Source organism: Protopterus annectens, chromosome 1.part1, assembly GCF_019279795.1.
Source record: "Protopterus annectens isolate FY-2018-M chromosome 1.part1, PAN1.0, whole genome shotgun sequence".
In the NCBI taxonomy this organism is placed as follows: Eukaryota; Metazoa; Chordata; order Ceratodontiformes; family Protopteridae; genus Protopterus; species Protopterus annectens.
This window is the reverse complement of record NC_056726.1, coordinates 120890797-120917553: the sequence shown is the minus strand read 5'-3', so window position 1 is coordinate 120917553 and position 26757 is coordinate 120890797. Positions and strand designations below refer to the sequence as shown.

The 26757-nt window shown below is 38.8% G+C and overlaps 1 protein-coding gene across 1 annotated transcript in view; it reads right to left on the bottom strand.

The window, feature by feature from the left end:
• The window catches only part of LOC122814238 (dynein axonemal heavy chain 5-like), a 3525594-nt gene that overhangs the window by 229994 nt on the left and 3268843 nt on the right, over positions 1-26757 (bottom strand). Inside the window, exon 105 of the mRNA XM_044086840.1 lies at positions 21838-21968. Within this exon, the coding sequence (XP_043942775.1) occupies positions 21838-21968 (131 nt within the window). The remainder of the gene's footprint in view (positions 1-21837; positions 21969-26757) is intronic.

Sequence of the window (26757 nt, the reverse complement as noted above, 5' to 3'; positions counted from 1 at the left end):
TAAACTAGCAGCAGATACAGTAGCCTACCCAGTAAGCATTCTAATCAATCACTCCATCAAAGACAGATGTGCCCCTCTGCTCTGGAAGAAATCCTATATCTCATCACTTCACAAAGATGGACACTCTACAGACTTCACCAGCTATCATCACATTGCTATCCTCTTCCCTAGCCAAAATCCTAGAGAAATGCATCCATAACAAACTACGAATTTACTTTCTCTGACCCAAAATGGCTTCCACCCATATCACAGTACCAACACTACACTGCTCAGTTTCTGTGCTCACATTATCCAGCACTATAACACACATGTATCCACACACATTATAAAGATGCTGAACTGAATTCTGAAAATCATATGAAAGGGTAAATCAAGGCTGAAAATAACATACCTCCATAGATCGCTACACAGACAATAGATATGTTGTTCCAAAATAGGAGGAGTTGAAAAACCTGCAGTAACAAGACATGCACATTATAACACCACATTTTACTAGTTGATTACTCATCTGGTTATTTTTCTTCCAGACTTCTCTGTGTCTGTACTTAAGTAGCTTTATATTATTTATTTATATTTATTTATACTTTGTTGACCAAGTTAGTCACACAAGGGACCTCTTTTTAGGGAAGACTGAGGGCGGTATTTATACTGACTAGGGGAAATTTGGCCAGCACCGGGGAACTTCGTCTACTCATCATTGTTGTGAGTTGGACCCACTTTGCAGAAGCACTTCCTGTTTCCATTCCAGGTGCAGAAGCAGCCCAGAGAAACAGGGAGAAAGACGTAGAGAGAGGGATTTAATGGAGAGGTAAGAGAAATGAAAGGGAAATCAAATATTGAAACCATGTGCATTTTCTAAGAAATTTGTTTGATGGAGATGAGTCAGCAAATGATGGATGTATAATTATAGCACTCCAGTCAGGAGGGTTGTGTGATGACTTACTTTAAGAAATGATGATGCAGTGTGAGTCAGAAAATAAAGGAGACATTTCCTGGGGGTACATTATGGAGAAAATACAAAAGGAGAATGCAGAGACAATCCTGAAGAATAGCAGTGAGATGGAAAAGGAAACATATGCACAGAAAGTAAAAGAAGGCAAAAGAAGAGTAGTAGAAAAGAAGGCAGAAGAAAATGGAAGTATGTAGTAAGGATTCAAGATAAATAACACAAAGAAATGGGCAGGTATGAAGTGTGGGACAATGTAATAGCTCATTTGGGTGTAAAAGCATATGATGTAAGAGCATTTATTCTTATTAACAAAGCAGCATTTTATGCCATATTTGAGACTGTTTTTTTCCAATGGGAATTTTTTCTTGGAGAACATGAAAAAATGAAAGACTGTAACTTATGGAATCTTTACGTGATAAAAGCATTTAACAGGGAAACAAAAAAGAAAATTCATGTACACATTTGAACAGGGTTGGAAAAAAGGCTTTGAAAGTACATTTGAAAACTTTATGTAAAGAAGTACTGGACATTGCAAAAGTTTCTGATGAAAGGGGACTATGGATTGATGGGTAGAATTGTAATATTGTGTTAAAAATAGAAAGAGAAAAAAATTATACATATACCAAGCATGATAAATGTGGAGGGGAATAGGGGTATCGTAAAATACTGGGGACAATCCACATTTTTTTTTTTGCATGGAAAAGAAGGACATTCGATAAGTAACTGTTATAAAACAAAATGCTATATTTGTGGAAAAAATGGGACATGATACAAAAAAAAAATCTAAACTGAAATGATATAAATGTAACAAAACTGGGTATTTATGGATGGATTGCAAAAATGAAAATAAGAGCAAGGAGAAAGAAAAAGAAAGAGGAGAAAATGAACAAAGAATAAATGTTAGAAGCAGTAGAAACAGAAGAAAATGTAGATTAGAAAAATAATAAAGAGGACACAAAAGAAGTTCTGAAATAAGTGATGAAGAAGACATACAGTGGAAGGTAGTAAAAGAAAAAAGAATATTATTAGTAAAAGGGTAAAAGACAGAAAAAGTAAAATTAAAGGGATAGGTACAAAAGAAAAAGAGAAAGGAAATGGATGAGAATATATACAGCTAAAGACTTGGAGTTGGTGTAATGGCTAAGGTGTTTGACTCACAGACACAAAGTACAGTGTTTGATTCTCATGTTTGGGGGGTAGCTATGCCGAGAATGGCCTATTAATAAAGCTAACCAAGTAATTATCTATGAAGTTAAGAAACTATGAATCCAAGGAAAAGGGAAAATGAATATTTTAGAGTGCTTTCTGTAAAAGTATTAAGAATACCGTAAGAAGAATAGGGATTTCGGAGTGGTATAATGCATGTGATCTAGATGTAATTCTATTAGAAGACAAGATTTTTTAATACATGAAGAATGATTACAAGCAGAGAAACTTTGGGCAGGAAAGATGATCTTGAATTTGGGAAATGAGAGATGTTCTGGAATAGCAATATTCTGTAGAAATACAGTAAAGATATTGGATGTAACTTTACCAAAAATAGTAAGATTAACCATTGTAGATTTAAAATGGAAAGGGCACGTATATAGAATTTTAACATTATATGCCTTTACTAATTGTAAAGAAAGGGAAAGCTTATTATATCACATTTTAGACTAGGTAGCGATACATATGAGTATTATAATAGCAGGGGACTTTAATTGTGATTTAACAGGCAAGTGTAAAAAGAAAAATGCTAGAAGTTATAAGATGTGGTAAGTTAAAATTTTAGGAAAAAAATTTGTGTTAAAGTTTATTAGGACGAAAATTCATGGACTTACAAAAGGGTGTGTATAGAACTGAAATATATTGTTTTATAGTATCAGAAGGTTTAGTTATATGAGAAGAGGAGGTCGTTGAAACAGGATTTTCTGGTCATCTTGCAATATGGATACAGATAAAGGAAAACAAGGAATATATAGAAATAGGCAAAGGAATAAAAAGGATAAGTGACAAAGTATGGAATGAAGAAGTTAAGAGATTAAAAATGCAGTTAAGGAAAGATCATATTACTATGAGAACATTTTATAAAAACTGGTCTGAATAGTAGATGATATTTAAGGAAAACAAACAATGTTGCTTACAGTGAGAACATGATGTGAGAAAAGCAGACAAAGAAATATAAAAGAACATGTAATGATGCATTGGAAGATTTAAAACAAGAATAGAAAGTACTTTGACAAAGAAAAAAACATTATGAAAGAAATCAAGAAAAATGCATGAATTGTTATATAAGCAAATATATTTTACAAGGAAAAGGAGAAGTATTGAGTAACTTAAGCAGATTGGTAAAGGTAGATGGTAGTGTAATGAGAGAAATAAAAAAATGTAAAAGGAGAAATAGAAAGAACTCAGGAAAAGATCATAAATAGTGTAGTACAATATGCACAAGAAATGATTAAAGAAAAATGAAGGTAGTGAAAAAAACAGGAAAATAAGAAAAAGTTGACAGAAAAAGAGAATAAAATTTGGGAAATGAGATTTCTTTAATTGAGCTAGATAACATATTATGACAAGTAAATATAGATTCAGCTGCAGGACCAGATGGAATAGGGTATGAAATATGTAAAAATTTAAGGGACTGGCAAAAAAAATATTTTGAAAGATTTTAAAAGAATGGTTAAATGAAGGTTTTTTTGCATAAAGAATTATGTAGTGGAATATTTAAACTCATACAGAAGAAAGAAGATAGAAGGCAATTAAAAACTGGAGAACAATGGCACTGAATAATAATGATCATGAGATCTTTATGAAAATAATACAAAAGAGATATGAAACAAAAATAGAAAATATTATGGAAAATGTGTGCGTGTGTGTGTGTGTGTGTGTGTGTGTGTGTGTATATATATATATATATATATACACACACACACACACACACACACACACACACACACACTCTGCGTCACACACACACACACACACACACACACACACACACACACACACACACACACACACACACACAAAATTACTACAAATATACTATAAAGGAGAAGGGCTGTCAAGAATTATTAATGATGGAGAAATTGTGGATGATATTATGAATCAAAAATCATGATAGGAAACCTTAATAAGGGATGGGATACAACTGCACATGAAATCTTATGGGTAATAGTGGAAGAATATAATATAAACATTCCACATATGCTTTACTGATGAGGTCAGGAGAAGGTAGAAATATGCATGCTCACAGCTGGGGGGGGGGTTGGCTTTATTGGCCTGAATGTATCCACAAAGACTTAAAAAAAAAAAGAAAAACTGAAAACTCATGGACATTAAAAAGCCATGGATATTCAGAAGTTGTATTACTGAAACACTTGATGCCCTTAAGGGATCATTTTGATATAGCCCATGGGCCTCTATTACTCGAGGTTTAAGGTATCACCCAGTGAAAACTCTAGTGAGTGGGAGGTTAGCATAATGGTTAAGGTGTTTACCTTCCAGTGAAAACTCTAGTGAGTGGGAGGTTAGCATAATGGTTAAGGTGTTTACCTTGCAGACATACGGTGCAGGGTTTGACACTAAAATGGATTAATTGGCTAGGGTCATAACTGCCCACAAGGGCAGTTAGCCTAGTAGCAGTCTATGAACCTAATCTATGGATGCATAAGTGAGAAAGTTAGGAAGTTATGTATATCAACATATAGTAGTCATAAAATATAAATACTTGTAAATGGCTGGTTAAATGAAGAGGTACATATGAAGAGTGATGTACAACAGGGATGTTCAATAAGATGTATGCTCTTTGCATTAATTATGCATGTAATAGTATGTGAAATAAATTACAAAATTAAGGAGGCAAAGTACATAACACCTGACGGGTTAAAAATTCTAGTTCTGTTAACATATGCAGATGACATTATAATAATTGCAAAAAACAAAATTTGGATCAAAGAAGTAATAATTTGCACAAATGTGTCTAGAGTGATATGGATGGCTTTAAATAAAGAGAAAAATAAAGGTTTAAATGATGTAGTAAAGATAGCAGGTATATGTTTTACAATGATTTAAATTTTAGTGTTAGGTATAAAAGTTATGAATAAAGATGTAAATAGAATTCAGTGGAAAAAAATAAGAGAAGAAATAAAACATACCTGTCTTTTCTGGACAGTATAAATCATCATTCAAAAAACGCCGATTTGATAAATTCAGTACTGATGGGAAAGTAACATACTTAGCAAGTGTATTTATGTTGCCAACAGTATTTGAAAAGGAATTATTGCAGATTTTTTTTATTTATATGAGGTTCTAGATTAAACCCAATAAAAATAGGAGTTTTATAAGTAAATAAAGAGGTTTAAGATTAATAAACCTAGTGTTATATACTGCTTCATTAAATATTTATAAAGTGGTATAGTAGATAAATGAAAAAGATGAGAGATTAGTATCAAAACTGCATAAATATAAGTATGATATATTTTGGGTATGGTAAAAAATAGTAAAAGAGAAAAGGAGTGTATAAATGAAGAAACTGAATGCTACAAAGAAAAAATAATTCTGTGGGAAATAAAAATTCATAGTATAGGAAAAGATAGAAAAGTGTGGTATAGGAATATAATGACAAAACATTGCTAAGTAAAAATCAAAGCTCTAAAATAAGAAGCAAATGATGTAATCAGAAAGTACAATGTCAATATTTTTTTTGTGGAGACTGCTAATAGATAAATTACCAGTAAATGGAAATATGCAATATAAAAAGAAAAGTGATAGAATATGTTTACATTATCAAGAAGAAGAAACTATGGAACATGTGTTTTTGAAATTTAAAAGAGTAAAAAAGTTATGGGGAAAACTATATAAAGAAGATATCTGAAGATATAAAAGAAGTGGCTAAAAGAAACATGGATATGATTAAATATAGATATAAGAACAGAAGTAAATAATATGTTAAAAGAATAGATAAAAAGTTATTTTGCATCATATGAGTTATATATGGAATGAAAGAATAAATTATTGGCTGATTGGGAAAGGTATAGATTATTTGAACTAAATAGTTTTAAGAAGTTTGTGAAGTTTTATACACGTTTTGTGGACAATCTTTTCCTGGTGTGGACAGCCAGTGAAAGAGAATTAAGGGATTTTTTAGAAGAAGTTAATATGTTAACCCCCTATTTGAAATTCACAATGAATGCATCACTGACCTTAGTTTCTTTTTTGGATGTGTATGTAGAAAGACTCCCTAGTGGTTTATTGAATACAGGTGTTTTTAGAAAATCATGTTATAGGAATTCATTACTACATAGAACAAGCATGAACCCTAAGTTTGTATTTAGGAATATTGTGAGAGGACAAGCTATGAGGGTTTCTCATCTTAATCCCATTGAAGTAGGATTTCATAATGAATTGTCTAACCTTAATCATCAGTTAATAGAGCCTATAGCCAAAGAGAAATTAGTGAAGGCTTTGAAGGGGTAGAAACACTTAGGAAAAATAGAGCATCCCCTTATTTTATGAGCAGAGTAGAAGAAGTGAATGATGGAAATAATATTCTAATTGATACGTTAGGGTATAATAGTGGAACTAAGGTTTCAATATATTATACACAGGATGTCAATGAAATTAGAAATATTTATTTTAAGTACTGGGACATCCTTACAGTTGATCCACAACTTCATCATATAGTGGAGGATTCCCCTAAGTTCATATATAAAAATCATATGAACCTTCATAGACTACTTTGTTACTCTGATAGAAATAGTAGTCAGCAACACCATACCCTGTCTGGTTGCACTAAACCATGTCAGAAATGTAATTTTTGTTGCATGATAGATAGTAATGCATCTTTTGTACATCCCATCAGCCAGCAATGTTTTAGGTTTAATGCTATGGCTACATGCGATACAGAACACATTGTCTATTTAGCTCAGTGTATGTTTTCCCCAGCATTTTATGTGGGCAAAACTGATAGAAGACTTAAAGATAGAATTAGGGAACACCAGTATAATATCCGTATCAAATCAACCAAAAATGCCCTCTCAAAGCATACCCTAGAAATGTCAGAACAACATAAGTTTAAGTTTTTGGTTATACAGGTTAATATACCTACATTAAGAGGAGGGGATGTTATGAATTATACAGAACAATGTGAGATGAGATGGATTATTAGGTTAAGAGCAGATAGGAAGCCTGGACTAAATGATAGAGTTCCCTTGAGACCTATGCTGAAAGGCAGGAAGTTGAAGGTTTAAAAGTCTAAGCTATGGACAATTATATGTATATATATATATATATATATATATATATATATATTTTTTTTTGACTATTTTATGAGTTCATGCAGTTAGCATTATAAAGCATGAAGTATTTGTGAGATAATGTTGATTATGTTTTTTAGCTGAATTACTTAGATTTCTGTACTTATAGAGATGTGTGTGTGTGTGTGTGTGTGTCTCTTTCGGCTTTTCTCGGTTAGAGGTTGCCACAGCAGAACTCCGGTCCGCTAATGAATAGTTTTAATTAATTTTAGGCTATGTAATAACCTCACAGGATATAATGTCACTATTTTAAACATTTATAAGGTTTTTAAATGAATGTAAAGCGTTTTGGCTTGAAGAAGCCCACGAGGGTGAAAGCGCTTGCCGAGTTTAACCATTTGTCCAATAAATCGAAGTTTGTACTCTTGGTGAAGTGAAGACTGCCTTATTTCAAGTATCTTATTGTTGTGAAGACCAGTTGATGTGGACTGTTTTTGCCTGCCTAGCTATACTTCTGTGTTTTGCTTTTATGTTTAATGGTAAATGGATTTTAGCAACAATATTAAGTAAAATCAGATGGTGGTTATGGAGAAAGGAGTGGCGGTCTAATGGGGATAAAAATTTTGGTATGATTGTAAAGGAAATAATGAATATGTATAACTATATTTGTATATCTATATATTTGTACATGTGTAAATATTTGTAAGTAAATAAAGGACCCCTTCTCTTTGTGATAAGTACCCAGGGATCTTTTACATCTGCCTGTGCTACCACCAACTCGGGGAGATGGGGGCCTCACTTTAATATTGTATGTAAAGGATGGCACACTCAGGAATACAGCTCCCTCGTTATGCTTTACTGCAGTGTCAGCATTGTAAAATTAATGCAGTCATCTGGTGTGGCAATAGAACCAATGGCCTTCTGCACTAGAGGCAAGCCTATAAATATATATATATATATATATATATATATATATATATATAGTTACCAGCACTTTCATTAAACTAATTTTGTTGAAGAAAGCTGAAGCCAATGTTTTTAAGTGAATGGTTGAATTATTGAATGTTCACTTGAGTGGATGACAGTTTTGTCGATGCAGGTAAGTGTATGCTGTATGTCTGTGTGTGTGTGTGTGTGTGTGTGTGTGTGTGTGTGTGTGTGTGTGTGTGTGTGTGTGTGTGTATCTGTGTGTGTGTGAGTGAGTGCATGTGTCTCTGAGCTTGTGTAGTGGTACTGCTTCAGAAATTTTTTTTAAGGTAAGCTATACATTTAAGGTTGAGGGCAGGAGCAAGGTTAGGATTAGGATGCATTAGAAAGGTGGAGAAGGGGAAAATAGTGGAACAGGTTAACAGTTTCAGGTATCAAGGAGGGATGTTTGAGGTGAAGGGAAGTCTGAATGAGGAGGTCAAAGACAGAATCAGAGGGTCTGCAGCCTACTGTCACAGAATGTCAGGGGTAGTGTTTGTTAGACGAATGCCGAAGAAGCTGAAAAATATGGTGTACAAAACATTGGCGCAACCATTAGTTCTGTGTGACACAAAACCTGGGCAGTTAAAGCTGAGCAGTTGAGGAAGCTAGAGGTGTTAGAGATGAAGATGTAGGATGCAAAGTGTGGGACAAATGAAGGAAAGATGACATAAAACCAGAAGGCAAAATAGTTTCAGCTGCAGAGAAAGTCAAAGAGAACAGTTTACGGTGGTTCAGGCACATGTGCAGGAAACAGAAGAAGCCTTGGTGAAGAAACTTGTGAGAGACAAGAAGAAGGCAAGAGGAAATGAGGACATCCAGTAAAGAGATGGATAGACTGCATGAGAGATGATCTGTGACTGACAGACAGACAGACATACAAAACATAAAGTTGAAAGGCCGCACTGAATTGAGAGACAAGGCGACAGATGATATGACACCCCAACTCCATGAGAAAGTTGGAAAACGGGGTTAATGATGATTATATTTTCTTGAAACATTCCTCACTATCACTGTTCCATGAAATCCTGGGCCTCTTCAATTTCAGTAGGCCCATTTTTTGTGTTAGTAATGTGGCCAAATGTAGGTTAAATCTTCAATAGTATATCACAGTGTTCACAGTCCTATAATGTCTTTCTTATTAGGCTGTACGGGGTAATTTTAGATATATTCCACTTCACCTGATTTCAAAACAAAAAAAATCAGTTTCAGACTATTACATCTAAATGTATCTTAATCTAGGTTGAAATTCTCTAGGTGACTTTTTTGGAGTAACTCCTCCAGGTATCCGAGTATTAACTCTATAAATGTTGTGCATAATCTTATGTTGAATCACTGAATCCATTGTCATCATGTCTGTCTGTCCATTGCAAACATTTTCCACTTTCTAACAACTTATCAATCAATACACACAGCTGCGAGTACTGTGGCGAGAGCATCCTCACATAAAACAGTCCCAGACATTCATAAAGCAGCCCGTGCCCGCAAGGTCCTATCAGCGCTAAATCGCTATCCATACAAAGACAACTGAATGGAACTGAAATAAGGCAGCAACCTGAGATAACACAGGATAACCCTTAAAACAGTCCCAGACATTCATAAAGCAGCCCGTGCCCGTAAGGTCCTATCAGTGTTAAATCGCTATCCATACAAAGACAACTGAATGGAACTGAAATAAGGCAGCAACCTGAGATAACACAGGATAACCCTGTATGTTTAAACACCCATCATCTGCTGCTAAGCTCCTGATTTTGTATATATACCTGTGGCTCTGCTACATTTATTTAACAACTTTTTTTTAAACGAGCTAGCAATAAGTAACTCTGTTACCTCTTGCTACACCCAGAATGGCAGCTGTTTTTCACTATCAACGTTACAATTAGTATTAGCCCCCCCCACCACCTTCTTGACTAGCATTGTTTTTATTTTACAAATTAGCTTTTTTAGTAGACTAGAAAATACAAAGCAGACTAGAACATAGAAAAGTACTCTATACGTGTACCTTAACTTCCTTACCTGCAAACTGTTTCTCAGATTGTTTTTTGAGAACCGGGTTGTGACTCCATTTACTATTACCTCTCTAATTGGCCATTCCCCGTGGTAACCTTCCTAATTGGCTATTAATCCTCCCCTCCCATCCCACATCCAGTAGTGGCCTGCCAGAGCTTTTTTAAACCCCTGGCCCCATCTTTGAATTGCCACAACAGCTGCGCGTACTGTGGTGATAGCATCCTCACAGTAAGAATCTTGTAACTTTACAATTGCTGAACTTTGGTATTTTCCTTTTGCTTTTCCAGCATATTTACCAAACGTGTTACGCCTTTACTTTTACCTGCTCATAGTAGTAATGTGATACTTTAGTTATTCTGAACAAACACACATATGTCTAAAGCTTACCACGACCAAGTTATGACTGTATAAACTGTTTGCTTAGAACATGCTAGCTATATGGTCAGAATTACGTGTCTTACTTTCAGTATTTACTATAGCTGATACAAGGAACTATTGTGGAAGACAAACTGCGCATATTTGTGACACATGCTTGTACTGTAACATAGGTTAGCGTGTGTTGCTCAGAATAGTGGGTTGGCTATGTTAAATTTGTAAAATTTCTGTGACTCTTGTTAGTAACCTGGAAACATTACAAGTGCAAAGTCCTTGAGACTAATGTTGATTAATTGGCTTTGTTAGATTTGTAAAGCTCTTGTGGCTCTTATCAACAACCTAGATATACTTTAAATACAATTTCTGTGCGTGTACACTTAAACCCCACAAAGCATAGTCTCGGAGGTTGGAAATTACTGTGGCGCTAGTGGATCTCGCCATGTGTATGGTGCGCACTGTTAATTACTGTACTGCTGGAGCTCAGTTGTGGTGCTTCTAATAGTTAAACCTATAGCCGACATTGTATTATTGTATAAAACTACCCACAGCTTAGGAGTGTTTCTACCTGTATGGTTATGTACAGATTTATTAGATTATTAACACACAGCATGTTGAAGTAACTCCACAGCCAAACTGTTGCGATTAAGCAATGAACTCCAGAACAGTAAATGCACTGTTCATATAGAATTGTACAACATATTTTTAGAACTGACAACACGATAATTGTTTTATATTAAGAGTATAAAAGGGAAATGTATTGGCTGTATTGGAGTGTTTTATAATCGAGTCTAGAAGGGAAAAAGTATTGGCTTTATTAGAGTGTTTCAAATTAAGAGACTAGATGGGACGGTATCAGCTTTATTAGAACTGCATAGTGAACCACTTGATAGCTATATGATATAGTTTCACAGGTTCATAGGTAGGTACTAGGCTATCTGCCCGACGGCATTTATAAGCCTAGCCAGAGTATGTCAGCTTTCGCTGCCCCATAGATTAATTAACTGATCCTCTGTCAAGCAGAGCCAATGAAGTTATCCCAGGGGTGCATTTTCTGTTACCCATCCACTCGTCAAGGTTCCTCTTGAAGAATGTTAGTAAGGGGCTCTGCCTGATGTAGTTTGGAATTTTGTTCCAAAGCATGGGGAGTCTCTGTGACAGGAATCTGTCCCTCCAGCATGTTCTATTTATTGTTGTGGTGAGGTTTAGCTCACTAGAGCATGTGGCTCGCAGTGACTTGGATTTCTTTAGGTGGAGCATGTCCATCAAGTCTGAGCTGGACATGGCTTTGTAAGTCAGACAGAGATTACCTCTGAGTAAGCGATATGTCACTGAGTACAGCCGGAGTTTTTTCAGTCGGGCTGCATAGGACATATGTTTGAAGCCAGTAATCCTCTTGGTGAGGTACTTTTGTGGTCATTCCAGCTGTTGGAAGTGTCTTGTGAGGTACATCCCAAATGGGGCATTATACTCTATCATGGGTCTAATGAGTGACGAGTAGAGGGGCACTATAACCTCTTTATTTCTAGATACAAATCCTTTAGTAATTAGATGGGCCACAGAGAAGGATTTCCTAACTACTTTGGCAATATCATTGTCAAAGGAGAGATTACTATCTACTTGGGTCTCCAGATTTCTTATTACCTCTTCTGTATTAAGGGGGCTGACACCTATGTGGTAATTCATGGGTGTTTTGTTTTTCCCATATGGGGAGACTATGCATTTTTTGGCATTTAGCTTGAGGCCATGACTTTGACACCAGGTGTCCGTCTCAGTAAGGCTCTTTTGGAGGATGTCCGTGTCAGCCGGAGAGTCAATTATGGCTCCCAGCTTGCAGTCATCGGTGAACATGATTAGCCATAGTCGTTCTGTGTTTGCCTGTACTTCTGAGAAGTATATGCTGAACAGTAGGGGTTCCAGGACCGAGCCTTGCGGGACACCACTTGTGACTGGTTTAGAGTCAGACCTGGAGCCCGCTATTCTTACCGTGTGAGTTCTGTCTGTAAGCCAGTTGGCAACCCATCACATGACGTAGGGGTTTATGTTCAGTCTGGTGAGTTTTTCTGTAATATCCGAGTGGGGAATGGTGTCGAAGGCTTTGGCAAGGTCAAGGTAGGCTGTGTGAATAACCTTTTCCTCGTCTATGGCCTTGGTGACTGTCTCGAAGAAGTCAACCAGGTTTAGTAGGCATGATCTGCTCATAACAAAGCCTAACTGGGTCGGATCAAGTGTTTGGATGTTCCCAATGTCTTTGTTAATGAGTTCCATGATGATGCGCTCCATAACCTTGCAGACCAGGCTAATCAGACTTATGGGGCGATAGTTACCAGGGTCAGTTGTGGCCCCTTCTTTGTGGAGAGGAATAACCGTTGCTGTGCACCATTCTATGAGCATGTAGCCTGTGGAGAGGCTGAGGTTGAACAGCGTGTTTAGGTAGGGCGTTAGTTTGTTCTGTAGTTTGTACAAGACGCAGCCTGGGACACCATCTGGTCCCACTGACGCTGTGTTTTTGGCTTTTGAAAGGGCTGTTTCCACCTGTGCGTCTGTGATTTTTGAGACACTACACTTTTCCGGTCTTGTTGTGGGCCCTTTTGGAGGTGGGGGGGGGGGGGGCTGAAGTTTGCACTGAATCTATCTGCCAGGATGTTGGCAATATCAGTAGGTTCAGTATATTTTATGCTATTTTCCACTAGTTTAGTGCATATCTGCGAGTTGCCACTTAGATTCTTAACATAGCTAAAGAAGGCTTTGTGGTTATCTTTTGAATCCTTGGCTATTTTTCTTTCGAAGTTAGCCTTGGATGATTTCATGAAGCACCTTAGTTTCTTACTGATACTGATCAGGGATGTCTTTCCTTCTTGGGATTTGCTTTTTTTCTGAACTAGTTTCCTCCTTCTATTGTATAGCCTGTTTATGGCAGAGGATCAACAAACTGGTTTCCTTCTCTTAGAGGAGTGAGTCTTGGTTTTGCTAGGGATGGCACAATCCATGCATCCTTGTAGCTGCTCATAGAGTGCATTTGTAAAGGTTTCTGCATCTTGCGCAGCATTATCCTTTAAAGTGGGGGCTGTGAAACTTACCACCTCTGTCTTGAGTAAGGTGAAGTTTGCTTTAGAAAAGTTTTTTACTGTGGTTTCCTTAGTTGGGGGTGGTGGTGGAGTGTGGACATTCAGAGTGATTTGTTTATGGTCTGATCTAACCAGTGATGGGTTGACCTCCGGTGTGGAACACCTGTCACCCATGTTGGTGATGACCAGGTCCAATATGTTTTCACCTCTGGTAGGGGAGTTTGCCAGCTGATCCAGGGCATTTGAGTTGATTTATTCCAGGAAGTGCTGGGCCTGGGAGTTTGTACTCGAGTAGTTTTTCCCAGTGAATGGTAGGGTAATTGAAGTTGCCCAATATCAGTGTGTTCGGTAGGACCTTTATGTTTTCCAGTGTCTTCGGAAAGGTGGAATGGTGGTCCTGGGTCATGGAGGGTGAGCTGTAGCAGGCCACAATTTGCATTGCAGATTTGCCCAATGTTAGTTGCACATGGATGATCTCAGAGTTATCATGCTACGCCACTAACCTGGAGGTGTAGGTATCCTTGATGAATATGGATACACCCCTCCTTTTGTGTTTCGGTCCATGATCTGTGGCCGAAATGTGTGGTATGATTTGTAGCCCGGTAGTGCTGGGGTGCTCTCTGGAGCCTTGAACCAGGTTTCAGTTACTGCACAGATGTCGACATTCTCCATACTGCGGAGTGCTTTGGGCACGTGCATTTTGAGATTTAAATTTCTGGTGCTGAGTAGCATAACCCTCAGTTTTTTGTTAATTGTGCTGTTTACAGAGGTGGGTTTGACTTTTGAGCCTTGCCTAAAAAAGGCATTATGGGGGCAGCAAGAGCCTTGGCCAGTATTCGAAAGCCTAGGGGTGACAGGTGCAAGCCGTTTCTTGCGAAGCAATGAGGCTTGTTGAGCATGTCGTCCCAGGCTGACAGACACTGGATCCCTGTTGAATGACACCAGAAGCTTAGCCAATTGCTGAAATTGATCATTTTTTCTTTATACTGAGGTATCATTCTTGGTGAGGCAGGATACTACTCAGGGTCAGGTTCATACCTGCCTGGGCTACATGATCAGAGAGCTCTTCCATGTCTCTTTTCATGTAGTCCAGGGAGGTACATCTCAGGTCATTCACACCAACATGAACAATGACAGAGTCATATTTGTACTTGTTCTGGAGTGACCTGAGTGCTTGTGTTATGTGGCGGATTCTGTTTCCCGACAGGCAGCTAACAGCAACCTTCTGCTTGTCCAGCCTAGTGAGTGGTATATCAGTGTGCCTGACTATAGAGTCACCTATTACTAGTGTGTTAGGTATGTTATTTCGCCTTAAGGGCTGTGATTGTGCAGCACACTGATTTTGTGTTTTATGTGTTGTCTGGTTTGTGATGGGAGGTGCAGGTTGTTTGGTTATCTGCTTTGGAGGTCTCTGATGCTTTTCAGGTTTTTATTTAGAGCCTCCAAGTATGATTTTGTGTATTTATGTGAATTTTTTGCCCATGCTGTTTTAGTAGGTCTGTGTGCGGCTGGAGGTGTGGTGCAAGTGTTAACCTTCTCCTCTTGACTGTCTCTTCCAGTCTTGGGTGGAGACAGCTTAGCTTCCAGTTTGGTTGTATAATTGCATCTCTCGCATATGTTAGTGTTTTGTGGTAGGAGGAGAGGGTTGTCTGTGTCCATGAGGCAGTTGTAACATTGTCTCAGGATACCCAGATTCACCAGCTGGACTGGAGAGTACACCTGAAACTGCCCTTTGGTCATGCCTGAATAGTAGGGTGGGCTGCTTAGTCACTTCGTTGGTGAGGAGTGAATAAAGAGCCTTGCCCTGCTGGGAAATCAGTGTCAGGGTATATTAGTGCTTGCTATTAGGTCTGAGCAAGTGCTGGGCTGTAGGATGCCTTTTGAGGGCTTAGGTTGAGAGTTAGACTAGTTTCAAGGGAAAAACTGAAGAGGAGACTTAGTGGAGCCGGGAGTAATTTAACCGTAGCTAACCTGCGCTGCCCTGTGGCAAAACCGTGCAAACGCAGTTGTTATAGAAGGGAAATGAAAGAGATAGAAATTAGCCCAAAATGGCCAATAAAGTTCTAACTTCTGGGCTGGAATCACTCCTCCAGGGACAGATAGGTTGCTCAAAGCTCCCCTCTCTCACAGGTGAACAGAGAAACTTCCTTCTATCCAAGTAAGGTATGGGCAACTCAGAAACTAGTATCACAGCCCTGAATTCAGCACTAGCCTAAAAACTGGACTATACTAGCTTAGAAAGGCGGAAAGCAATGAATTTTTTGGTTTTTTTTTTTTTTGAAAAGATAAGGCAAAAACAGTAAAAATACACTTAAAACAGCTTTAAACGACTACAAACGATCGGAAAAGGCTATCACTTTAGTGTGTAGCCTACAACAGTTAAACAAATTATTTAAACAAAAAACAACTTTATGCTCCCTAAAGGTATGTGTTTGCTAACTGTATCACACAGTACCTAAACTCTCTGCCTTATTCAATGCTTGCTTGCTTCCCCACTCCTTTCTACATAGTTACTCTGTTTTTTAACTTTTTTTCCTTTGAAAAACAGTCCCAGACATTCATAAAGCAACCCGTGCCCACAAGGTCCTATCAGCGCTAAATTGCTATCCATACAAAGACAACTGAATGGAACTGAAATAAGGCAGCAACCTGAGATAACACAGGATAACCCTGTATGTTTAAACACCCATCATCTGCTGCTAAGCTCCTGATTTGGTATATATATACCTGTGGCTCTGCTACATTTATTTAACAAGTTTTTTTTAAACGAGCTAGCAATAAGTAACTCTGTTACCACTTGCTACACCCAGAATGGCAGCTGTTTGGCACTATCAACGTTACAATTGGAATTAGCCCCCTCCCCCTTACCACCCTCTTGACTAGCATTGTTTTTTTAACAAATTAGCTTTTTAGTAGATTAGAAAATAAAAAGCAGACTAGAACATAGAAAAGTACTCTATACGTGTACCTTAATTTCCTTACCTGCAAACTGTTTCTCATATTGTTTTTTGAGAACTGAGTTGTAGCCCGCTCCGTTCTGCCTTCGCTTCACTCAGGCTCCACTCTGCTCCCCTACCCTACCCCTGCACTCCCCAGGTTTATACCCCTAAAGACAATCCTCTTCCAATCAAACTCAGCCTTCCTCATAGCCACCACCAAATCCTGTTCCCCTTTACTTTCTCATTTAAATTCTATGTCTATCTCCTGACTCTGCTAATTATAACTCCTCCCATAAGCCCCACCTCCACTGCATCTCTTGCATCTATCCTCAATACTCACCAAAACCATCTCTTCTCTTGAAACAATCCAACCTTTGCAAGACAAGATCTCCCTTACACATCTCCCTTATAACTTTCCTTTCTCTAAATCACTATTTAGTCCTGACACCCCAAAATGAGGAGCTCTAAACATTCTTCTAATCCTTTGAAACTCTTCTCATATCAGTCACTATATAAATCAAAATACCACTCACTCTCTCTAGTGGTCCTATTGAATTTCCTAACAACTGCCACAATCTCCACATCCTTCCACTCAACCCCTACCAATCCCCCCTCATGCCACTCCACCTCATATATTCACCCTATCGCCTTCAAACCAACTAACGTTTACATAGCTAGCTCTACCTTTAACTATTCAACCTTTACCCTAGCCAAAATAACTAAGCCTCACTACCAAAACTCAACCAAAATCTCCCTAAAACATGATATTAACTCCAACAAATATCTAAAATATGTAATCCAAGCAGTATCTAAGTTATTCCTGAGTGGGGACATTCACCCAAACCCAGGGCCAACCAACAATCATCCAACCTCAACACCACTCCCTTCTGTCCAAATAAATCATAACCTCACATCAACCATTCCCACAACTGACAAATCAGATTTACTAATACTAAATATAAGTATCAGAAGCATAAACAATAAAATCCATGAGCTCCATGCCACTTTAGCTCAGTACACCCCTGAAATTGCTCTACTCACAAAAACCTGGTTAAAACCCAAGACCAACAGTGATGAAATTCTACCCCCAGGCTATAACATAATACGCTCTGACAGAATAAACAAAAAAGGCAGTGGTGTAGCTCTACTTTATAAAAACTACCTCTCCCTGGAAAGCCTACTTGATAAACCCTTAGACATTAAAAATGCTGAAATATTGTACTCCAAATTAAAAATCAACCTCCACAAAACCATATATATCATAGGACTTTACGTGCCACCAGGAGATAATAGCTCAGACTTAGAAAACTTACTACAATGGTGTAGCAATAACCTACCTCAAGAAACACTTAAATAGGAGATCTTAATATAGACTGGGCAGAATGTAACTCCCTACAGCCCAAACATCACATTAATCTTCATGGGTTCACTCAACTTATCCAGGGTACAACTAGAATCAACAAAAATTCAGATAGACATTCCATCCTAGACTGGATGTTAACTAACAGACCAGCACTTTACCCCCTCTCAAGTTGTCTACCAGACAGCCTCAGTGATCACTCTCCTACTTATCTGATCTGTAAGAAAACAATACTATCCAAGCAACCCAAACTACTACAAATAAGAAATAAAAAACAACTGAACCCCTGCAAACTTCCAGACATCCTCAAACATTGTGACTGGACACCTCTAAAAATCCTACCACTGCAGAATGCAGAAAAACGTTTAAACACTACTTTCCTCTCCATTCTAGACGCTCAAGTACCAATTAGAACTATACGTGTTAAATCTAAATATGCCCCTTGGTTAAGAAAAGAAACACTAAATCTTCTTAGGCTTAGAGACAAAGCATGGTCGACCTACAAATCAAACGGAACCCAACTCACATTTCAGACTTACCATGAACTTAGGAACAAAGCAAAAAAACAAATAAAACAAGATAAGGTGAATTACTGCACCAACATACATGACAAATTTCACAGACACCCACAAAAATTCTGGTCCTCAATAAATAATATCCTTAACCCAGGTAAAACAGGCACCCCCCCCCCCACCACTAATAATACAGAAAATACAACCACTCAATTTAACAAATATTTTACAGAAACCATTCTTGACCTAGTAAGAAAACAAACTCCAGCAGCTAGCAATTCCCCACTCCCCTCACCTGCTATAACATCTACCTTTTCACTCCAACCAGTCGCAACAGATACCATTAAAAAACTCCTAAAAAAACTAAAACCAACAACACTTGCTGCTGACAACTTACCCTCAGAATACTTAAAACTAACAACAGATGCCATTGCATACCTTATATCTATATTAATCAACAGATCAATAGCTGAACAACAGGTCCCTCCCATCTGGAAAACAGCCTATATCATTCCTCTCCATAAAGGCGGCCCATCTACAGAAATAAACAACTACCGACCAATAGCAATATTATCACCACTTTCTAAAATTCTAGAAAGAGTGATACGCAAACAAGTCTCTAACTATCTGCTAAATTAATAAACTCCTAACCAACACCCAGCATGGTTTTAGGCCTTTCCATAGCACAATAACTGCACCAATGTAATTTACTAACATCATAAATCTCCACAAGAGTAATAATCTATATATTTCTTCCATCTTCCTGGACCTCACAAAAGCATTTTATATGGTCTCCCATACCCACTTTCTTAACACCCTCTCTGACCTTCACTTCTGTAACTCCACCTTGGCATGGTTCAACGATTATCTTACAGGACGGCAACAAGCAGTCTCTTGGCAACAGACCCTATCCCCCTTATTACCTGTTGAACTTGGTGTGCCCCAAGGCTCCATTTTAGGCCCACTCCTTTTCTCTTTATTCACTAATAATCTTCATCTCGCCACCTCTCATGCATCTCTCATCCAGTATGCAGACGACTCAACTTCATAGTTCATAGTTCATAGTTTAGTACCAGGCTAACTGCCCTTGTGGGCCATTTTTAAGCCTAGCGAATTTCCCCAAGTGAGAATCAAACCCTGCACCTTGTGTCTGTAAGGTAAACACCTTAACCATTATGCCAACCTCCCCCAACTGTGATCTGTTCTGCACCATCCCTACCTGAACTGCAAAAACTAACCCAGAAGACATTTCAAGATGTTGAGTCCTGGCTAACAAATGCTAAATTAATATTAAACCTTCCAAAAAAACCAAACTGTTAGTAATCTCCCCTCCCAAATATCCTCATTTCCCTAACACTTTCCAAATTACCTCCCACAATAACATCTGCATAACCCCCGCACAACACACTAAATTACTAGGAATAGAAATTGATGATAAAAGATATAATATCCACATTGCACAGACAATAAAAAAAGTACACAAAAAACTTAGTACCCTCCACAGAAACAAACACTTCTTCACAAAGAACACTAGAATTGCCATAGCACAAACCCACCTTCTTTCTCCCCTATTATATGCAGCACCCATTCTCATTAACCTTAGGAAAACAGACCTTCAAAAACTTGAAATCTGTTACAATAAAATAGCAAGATTTGCTATAAATTCACCGGCTAGATCTCATCACTGCATTGCACGCAGGCAACTCAGTTGGGTGGAACTCCCACAACTACTAAACTACACACAACTATTATTGGCCCACAAAATCCACACTGAACCTGAAAAAGTACCTGCCTTACAAACCCTTCTACAACCCTATGCCCCTGCCAGACCTCTCCGCTCCACAAACAGAAACCTCATTCAATCTAACACAACCAAAAATCAGGCTGGTGACACCCTCTTTTTCTAACTTCATAGGTAAACACTGGACTGTTCTACCATCCACTATTACCTCCCTAATACCCCATTCTTTATTCAAACCAGCCCTAAAAGAACATCTACTTAGTAAATGGATATGTCCATGCACAACACCCGGCTGACAAGTAACTAAGCACCTACTCTTCTCTTCTTACATTCTACTACCCATCTCTCATCTAATCCCTCCTCTACCAATTTAGAAACCTACCTCCAATTTAATCAAACATTGAAATCATATCACATACTTATAGGCTAAGATGTATATTGTTATGTCCTTGATTGTAGACTCATACGATTGTATTTTACTGGAAACAGTATGTAAACTTAATCTCTTATTGATCGTGCAACTGATTTTAGTATACCTGGATGCATAGTTAGTATTAACTTTATTCTTAGAGTTTCTTGTTTGTATTATCTGTATGAATTTAATTTCTTGTGTGTATTCTATGTTAACCTTGAGCTTTCCTCCCCAGGCCCCCACTGAAAATGGACATGTGTCCAGACGGACTTTCCCGGTAAACAAATGTAAAATAAAATAAAAATAAATAATAAATTCTTGATAGGTAAATGGAAGGGCATCCTACAAAAATGGAACTGCCCAAAAAATTAAATTCTTGTCAAAAACTTTCCTTCTTAGTTAGCATCTTCAGTATGTGGAAATTGGTAATTTTATTAAAGAAATATTTGTATTTAATGCTACAAGTCTAAATCACAATAATTTCCCATTTTCTTTTCTACAGTCACAAGAGATGATGCCTATTCACTATACAACTCTTGTCTGATGCCCATTTCTTCCATAGTGTGCATTTCCTGCTTATATGTTTGTAGCTGAGTGGCTGGTATTTTGTGGACTTTATTGACACGTACAGTACTAGACCTCACTGATCATCCACCTCCTCTGGTCATTATGCTGGTGGAGAAAAGGTCAGCAACTGAAAAATCACAACCTGTTATAACTTAACAATAAAATATTTTTGCAGAAGATACAAGACCTCCGGCACCGACATGTGGGGAATTTGGCACTTACACCCCCACTTACGTGTATGTACTAAGTCTCAGATCACACACTTTTGGGAAGAAAGTGCACAGCCCATTGCCAAGGCTTTAAAGTCTTGTTGTTCCTTTTTCTCCATACCATATAAAACATGGTCAAATAATCAATGAGTCACCCCATTTTGTGTGCTACTAATGAAGTACATCCTGGTGTATCAGAGAACAAATGCTTATATTGCAGAATGTAAACATAATCTGGGGATTAATGGAGTCTGCCAAAAACGTAGCAAAAATGCACTTACTAACCATGCTGTACCACCACTGTGCTCATATAGATGGAAATAAAACAGCAGGGGGAAGAAAATTCACTATCATTGGAGGACTTCCCCCTCCTTCTTATTCCGTTTAGAAACCAGGTATTTGAAATTTAAATTGGAAAATATGTTACAATTCTGATGCTCAGATCTAACAACTACATGTTAAAAGTCATGAAAGATTAGTACTGGATGCAACTTACGTCAGGAGTAGGATGCATGTTGAATGCCTCAGGTGTGTCTAACAAATGTGGGGGTAGGCCATCTATAGCCTGGACCAACGAACTTAGGGAAGCATTAGTAGTGAAGAAGCTGGCAGGAATCTTGTATCTGACTGTAAAAAAAGAGCAAGAAAAATCATTAGAAATAAAAATTGTAAGGAAAATTATTCTAAATAAGGTTAATAGAAATGTTTTAAAGCTTGATTTAGGAAGTTTAGTCTAGAAAAATTGGGTCGACCTGGTCAGAAATGCAGCAATCTGCTTTAAACAAGACACTTCATTGAATTGTGGATGACAATGTTTCAGCTTTCACATTTTTATTTATTCAAGCGCCTTTCATAACATAAAAAAGTACTTAAACTAAAACAAAAGCAAAACACAGTGCAAAGGATGGTATTTAGAAAAGAGAACTGCACTACACAAAGTAGAGTGGTGACTGCCTGTGTGCAAGAAGGAGCTGATTCAGTGACATGTTTGGAGTGACTATGCACCATGGAAAGCAGCATGGTATATATCACACACAAATGACCATATAACAATAAGAAACAGAACATCGACATGCTAATGAGAGCTACTGCATATGCAAAAGATGACAAAAAACCTGGCAACACAATTTAAAAATGGATAAAAATAGTGTGATGAGCTGCAGAGGTCAGGTTTTCTGTACACTGGCATTTCTTAGTGAAAAGGATTATCTCTTAAGCAATGATGCTAGAAATGGTGTCTACTTCAGGCACACAAAATATGTTAGTAGCTGCTTTGGGTGCCAGTGTCCACTGTGGTGCATGCCACTGCCCTCTGTATCATACAAAGGGGTCTGTCAGTCACTGATGTGCCATCACATTCATGACTGGGACATAGTTGATCGCTGCCATGTGAACAGAGATATTATAGTGGATCTGGTTGACTGGGGCCATTCTCACAGGGAATTTGAGGAATGTTTTCCAGTGGACATAAAGGTTTGTGTAGCATTAACCATTTCTGCTCTAGGGACCTTCCAAGGTGCAGCTGGGGACATGTTAAGAATTCTGCAGGCATATGCTTTATGAATACTGCACCAGTTCCTAGATTTGATGTTTGATGCCCGTGGAGGAGCAGATGTGCTTCCCGCCGATAGTACAAGAGAGGACCACCACCACACAGGCATTCTACATCATAGCCCAGTTCTGAGATCCTGGGAGTCATTGACTACAAGCACATTGCCTGATCCACATAGCATGTAATATGATAATATATAATATACATAATACATATGTAATATACATTTACTATATTATATGAAAAGGTTTACATTCCATCAGCTGTCAGGTGGTTTGCAATGCACAGGGTGTTATACACAGTGTGTTAGAGCAACAACTTGGCAGTTCCCGTGATCCACACATCTGTCATATATATGAACTACATCAGTGTGTCATGTATTGGATCTTTCTACAGGGTCATCTAGTTGGTAACTGCACTCATTACCAAACCCAGAGCCTATGATGGTCCAGTGACATGAATATATGTAGCAGACCTCTCATAATGATTTGGAGCAGTTATGTGTTAAAGGTGATACCATATATACCTTTGCACCATGGCCGATGACCCCCATTTACTGTCCCCAGACACAAGTGGAGGTGGAATACAACACCATGCTAGCACAGACATTGAACATTGTCAAATATGTGTTTGGAGTACTGAGGTCTTGTTTCTGTTACATGGATACATCAAATGTTAAAATGCAGTACATTTTAGAGATGTGCACCAATCTATTTGTGGTGTGAGCCATACTTCATAACATGGAGATACATAAACAGTTGCAACAAGTGGAGACCATAGCACTGGTTAATACTGGTGTGCCGCAGAGGTGAAGGAGCTGAGTGAGGAGATAGAGGGTTCCCATGCAAGGCAGAGATGGGTACAATTTGTTATGGCACTGACAGAGAGGTGATGTCTGGTTATCAGCTGTGGGCCATGTTGGAGCAAACACAGACCAAAGTAATGCATGTATTTACACACCTATTTCATGCAGCACAGTACATGGACTGGCCATGATGTGCATTAGACATTACGGTAGACTACAGCTATCATTTGCACAAGAGGAGGTGCAGAGTGGCATGGGACACTGTTAGGGTGTTGTGAAGTGCCTGCGATCATGTCTTCAAGAGATGGTGTGCAGCTTCCAGGAGTGGAGTGTTGGCCTGGTGTACTAGTTTTCCCTACAGAAGCAGTTGTGCTTGGGAGGCACAGTGGTGCAGTGGTTAACATTGTCACCTCACAGCAAGAGGTTTACTGGTTCAATTCTCAGCTGGGGTGTCTTTTGTGTGGAGTCTGCATGTCCTCCCCTCTGTTCACGTGGGTTTCCTCTGGGTGCTACTGTTTCCTCTCACATTCCAAAGACATGCTTCTGGAGCATTTCTCCCCCAGCTTGCCTCTGTCCCAGTCAGACTTTCCTTGTAACAAATGTTAAATAAGTAAGTAAATAAATAAAAAATGTGCAGACATGAGCATCAGGAGAGAGAATAGTATATGTGCTTTGTATGTGAGACTACGGCTAGTCACGGCAAGTGGCTTGCTGTCAATATGGTCAGTCCTACCAGGGTATGCATCATATTAGGGGGCATCTACTGAGGAACAGCCATTGTGGAACTCAGAGACCATGATTATGATGACTAGAGCTGAGCAAATGTCATGTATGCCTACACGACCTTCTACAGTCATGTGTGTAGGCAACGATGGAGACAGATGAGTGTCATGTACATCAACAGAAGTGACCACAGCAGGTGAGGGGAGACAGTGGCAGCAGCTACAAGCACAGCATGCACACCTCCAACGTACAAATGTCCCCTGCCTCAACTATAACTACCATACACAAGCAGCCACAGAGACCAACTTATGTCTTTCAAGTAGGCTGAAATTCCTTGCAATGGTTGGATGTAGTCATGGACTTCTTCATGCAGACTACACAGCACACTTGAATCCCTCAAACATGGTCTGAGGATGATCCATCTGTGCCTGAATCACAGCTCTGCACATTTACTGGATGATGCCAAGGGTAACACCAATATAATTTAATACCTGTGCCTCTGACCATTGTCAGGCACCCATTCACTTCTCTACAGTGGTGTGAATGCACCTTAGAGACTGCTTGCCCATCAGATGCTGTATCCCAGCCCCTACATGTATGCTAGTTGTCATGCTTGTTTCCCGCCTGGTTTGTGCAATTGTCCTCCTATGAACCTTTGAACCTAAATGACTACAGGCTGATGTGCTTGGACAGGGGACCAATGACCACTTTGTCTGCTCGCATGGTCTTGTTGTTTGGTCGTACCCCCCCCCCACCCCGGCAATGGAATATTTGCTGCCTGTTCCCTGTGCCCTAACTGTGATTCCTACCCCCACTCTACACAATCTTCCATATCACTGCCGGGGCTATTGCAGCATTAGGACACAGCACTCATGGTGGTTTAACAAATGTGTGTTGAGGTCATGTCCCCTAGAATTGCCCCTGCAATATGGTTCACATTATCAGTATTCATGTCTGATGCAGATTTCCCTATTAATTATAATAGTGCAATATCCTATGTTTTCAGCAATGGATCCTTTTCTGTAGCATGGTTTCTCATAATATGGTTATTGCAGTTTTTATTATGTAGTTTAGGGGCTTGTAGCCTAGTGATTATGCTAATGAGGCAACATAATGTGATGTTCTCCGAATCTCGCAGATGATAAAATACATATCGTAAGGTCTGGTCTCATTCACTGTGTGCAGCTTTGTAACCAGGCCACACTACTACCATGGTACAGCTCAGTAATGATCATGGACATCATGCTACTCAGCAACCCACAGAGGGATTGTTCAGGCATATAGGTCACAAAAGGTATGCCTGCATCTGGGGTATGTCCATGCAGCTGTTGCCCTGGATCATGGTGCATCACACGCTGTCATAGGTGAACATTGTGCTACTGGCTGCCCGTTGATGTGCATCATATGATGTGAACACAAATTATGGCGAGCACATCACATGCATGCCTATGACCCCAAGCATATGACCTCTCATAGTACAGTCTACCCTGTTGTGGAGTAATTGTTTTTATGAATGCATGGCTTTGTTAAGCAGTTAGTGCTGTGACAGCACTTATGCATATAATTTATCACAGTGTGGTCTTGTTGTCATTCTTTATGAATCTACCCCAAACTATGTAAAAAAAAAAAAAAACATCTAAATTATTTCAGGATTTTATTTTGACAGCACTGTAAACTAATGTAAACAGGATTTTTACATCACATTGTAAAGAGTCAGCCTTACCCAGTGAGCCTGGAATTCTGTAACTACTACTAAAATAAAAGACTGCAGACCTTGTAAATCTTTTTTTCTATGTCAGCTTTTTGCCACTGCTGCTTGCCAACAGTCAGACCACCTGTCAGACAATTGGCTCATTCATTCCACAGTGGGTGAGAGAGAACTGAGAGCGATCATCACCTAGGCAGCCATGAGGGGTGGTTTACAGTTTTTCTGTTTTTCTCTGCATCTCTAAAATACATGCACTAAGACACAGCAAAGCGGAGGGGGTGAACAATGGGCTGAACATGGAGGTTATCCCTCTCTTCCAGAATGGACATTGCCTCCAAGCAGGCCTGCATTCACTGATATCCAACAGTGAGACTGCACTGCCTTGTATGCCTCTGAGCATATGCAAACCACACCATCCCTAAGAAGAGGTGAGTGTTCTCTAAAGCTTCACATATCCCCATCTCTGCCTGGGCCCTCTGTTGACAGATGCCTCTCCTGCCTCCAACAAGGAGGTCACACTTGCTTCTGTGCTGCTGAGTGTATGCCCCTTACTTCTTCCATATCTGTTTTAACAACTTTCTTTGAAGCCAGAATTTCAGATTTTAAGAATTGTTTTCCTTATCTTCAG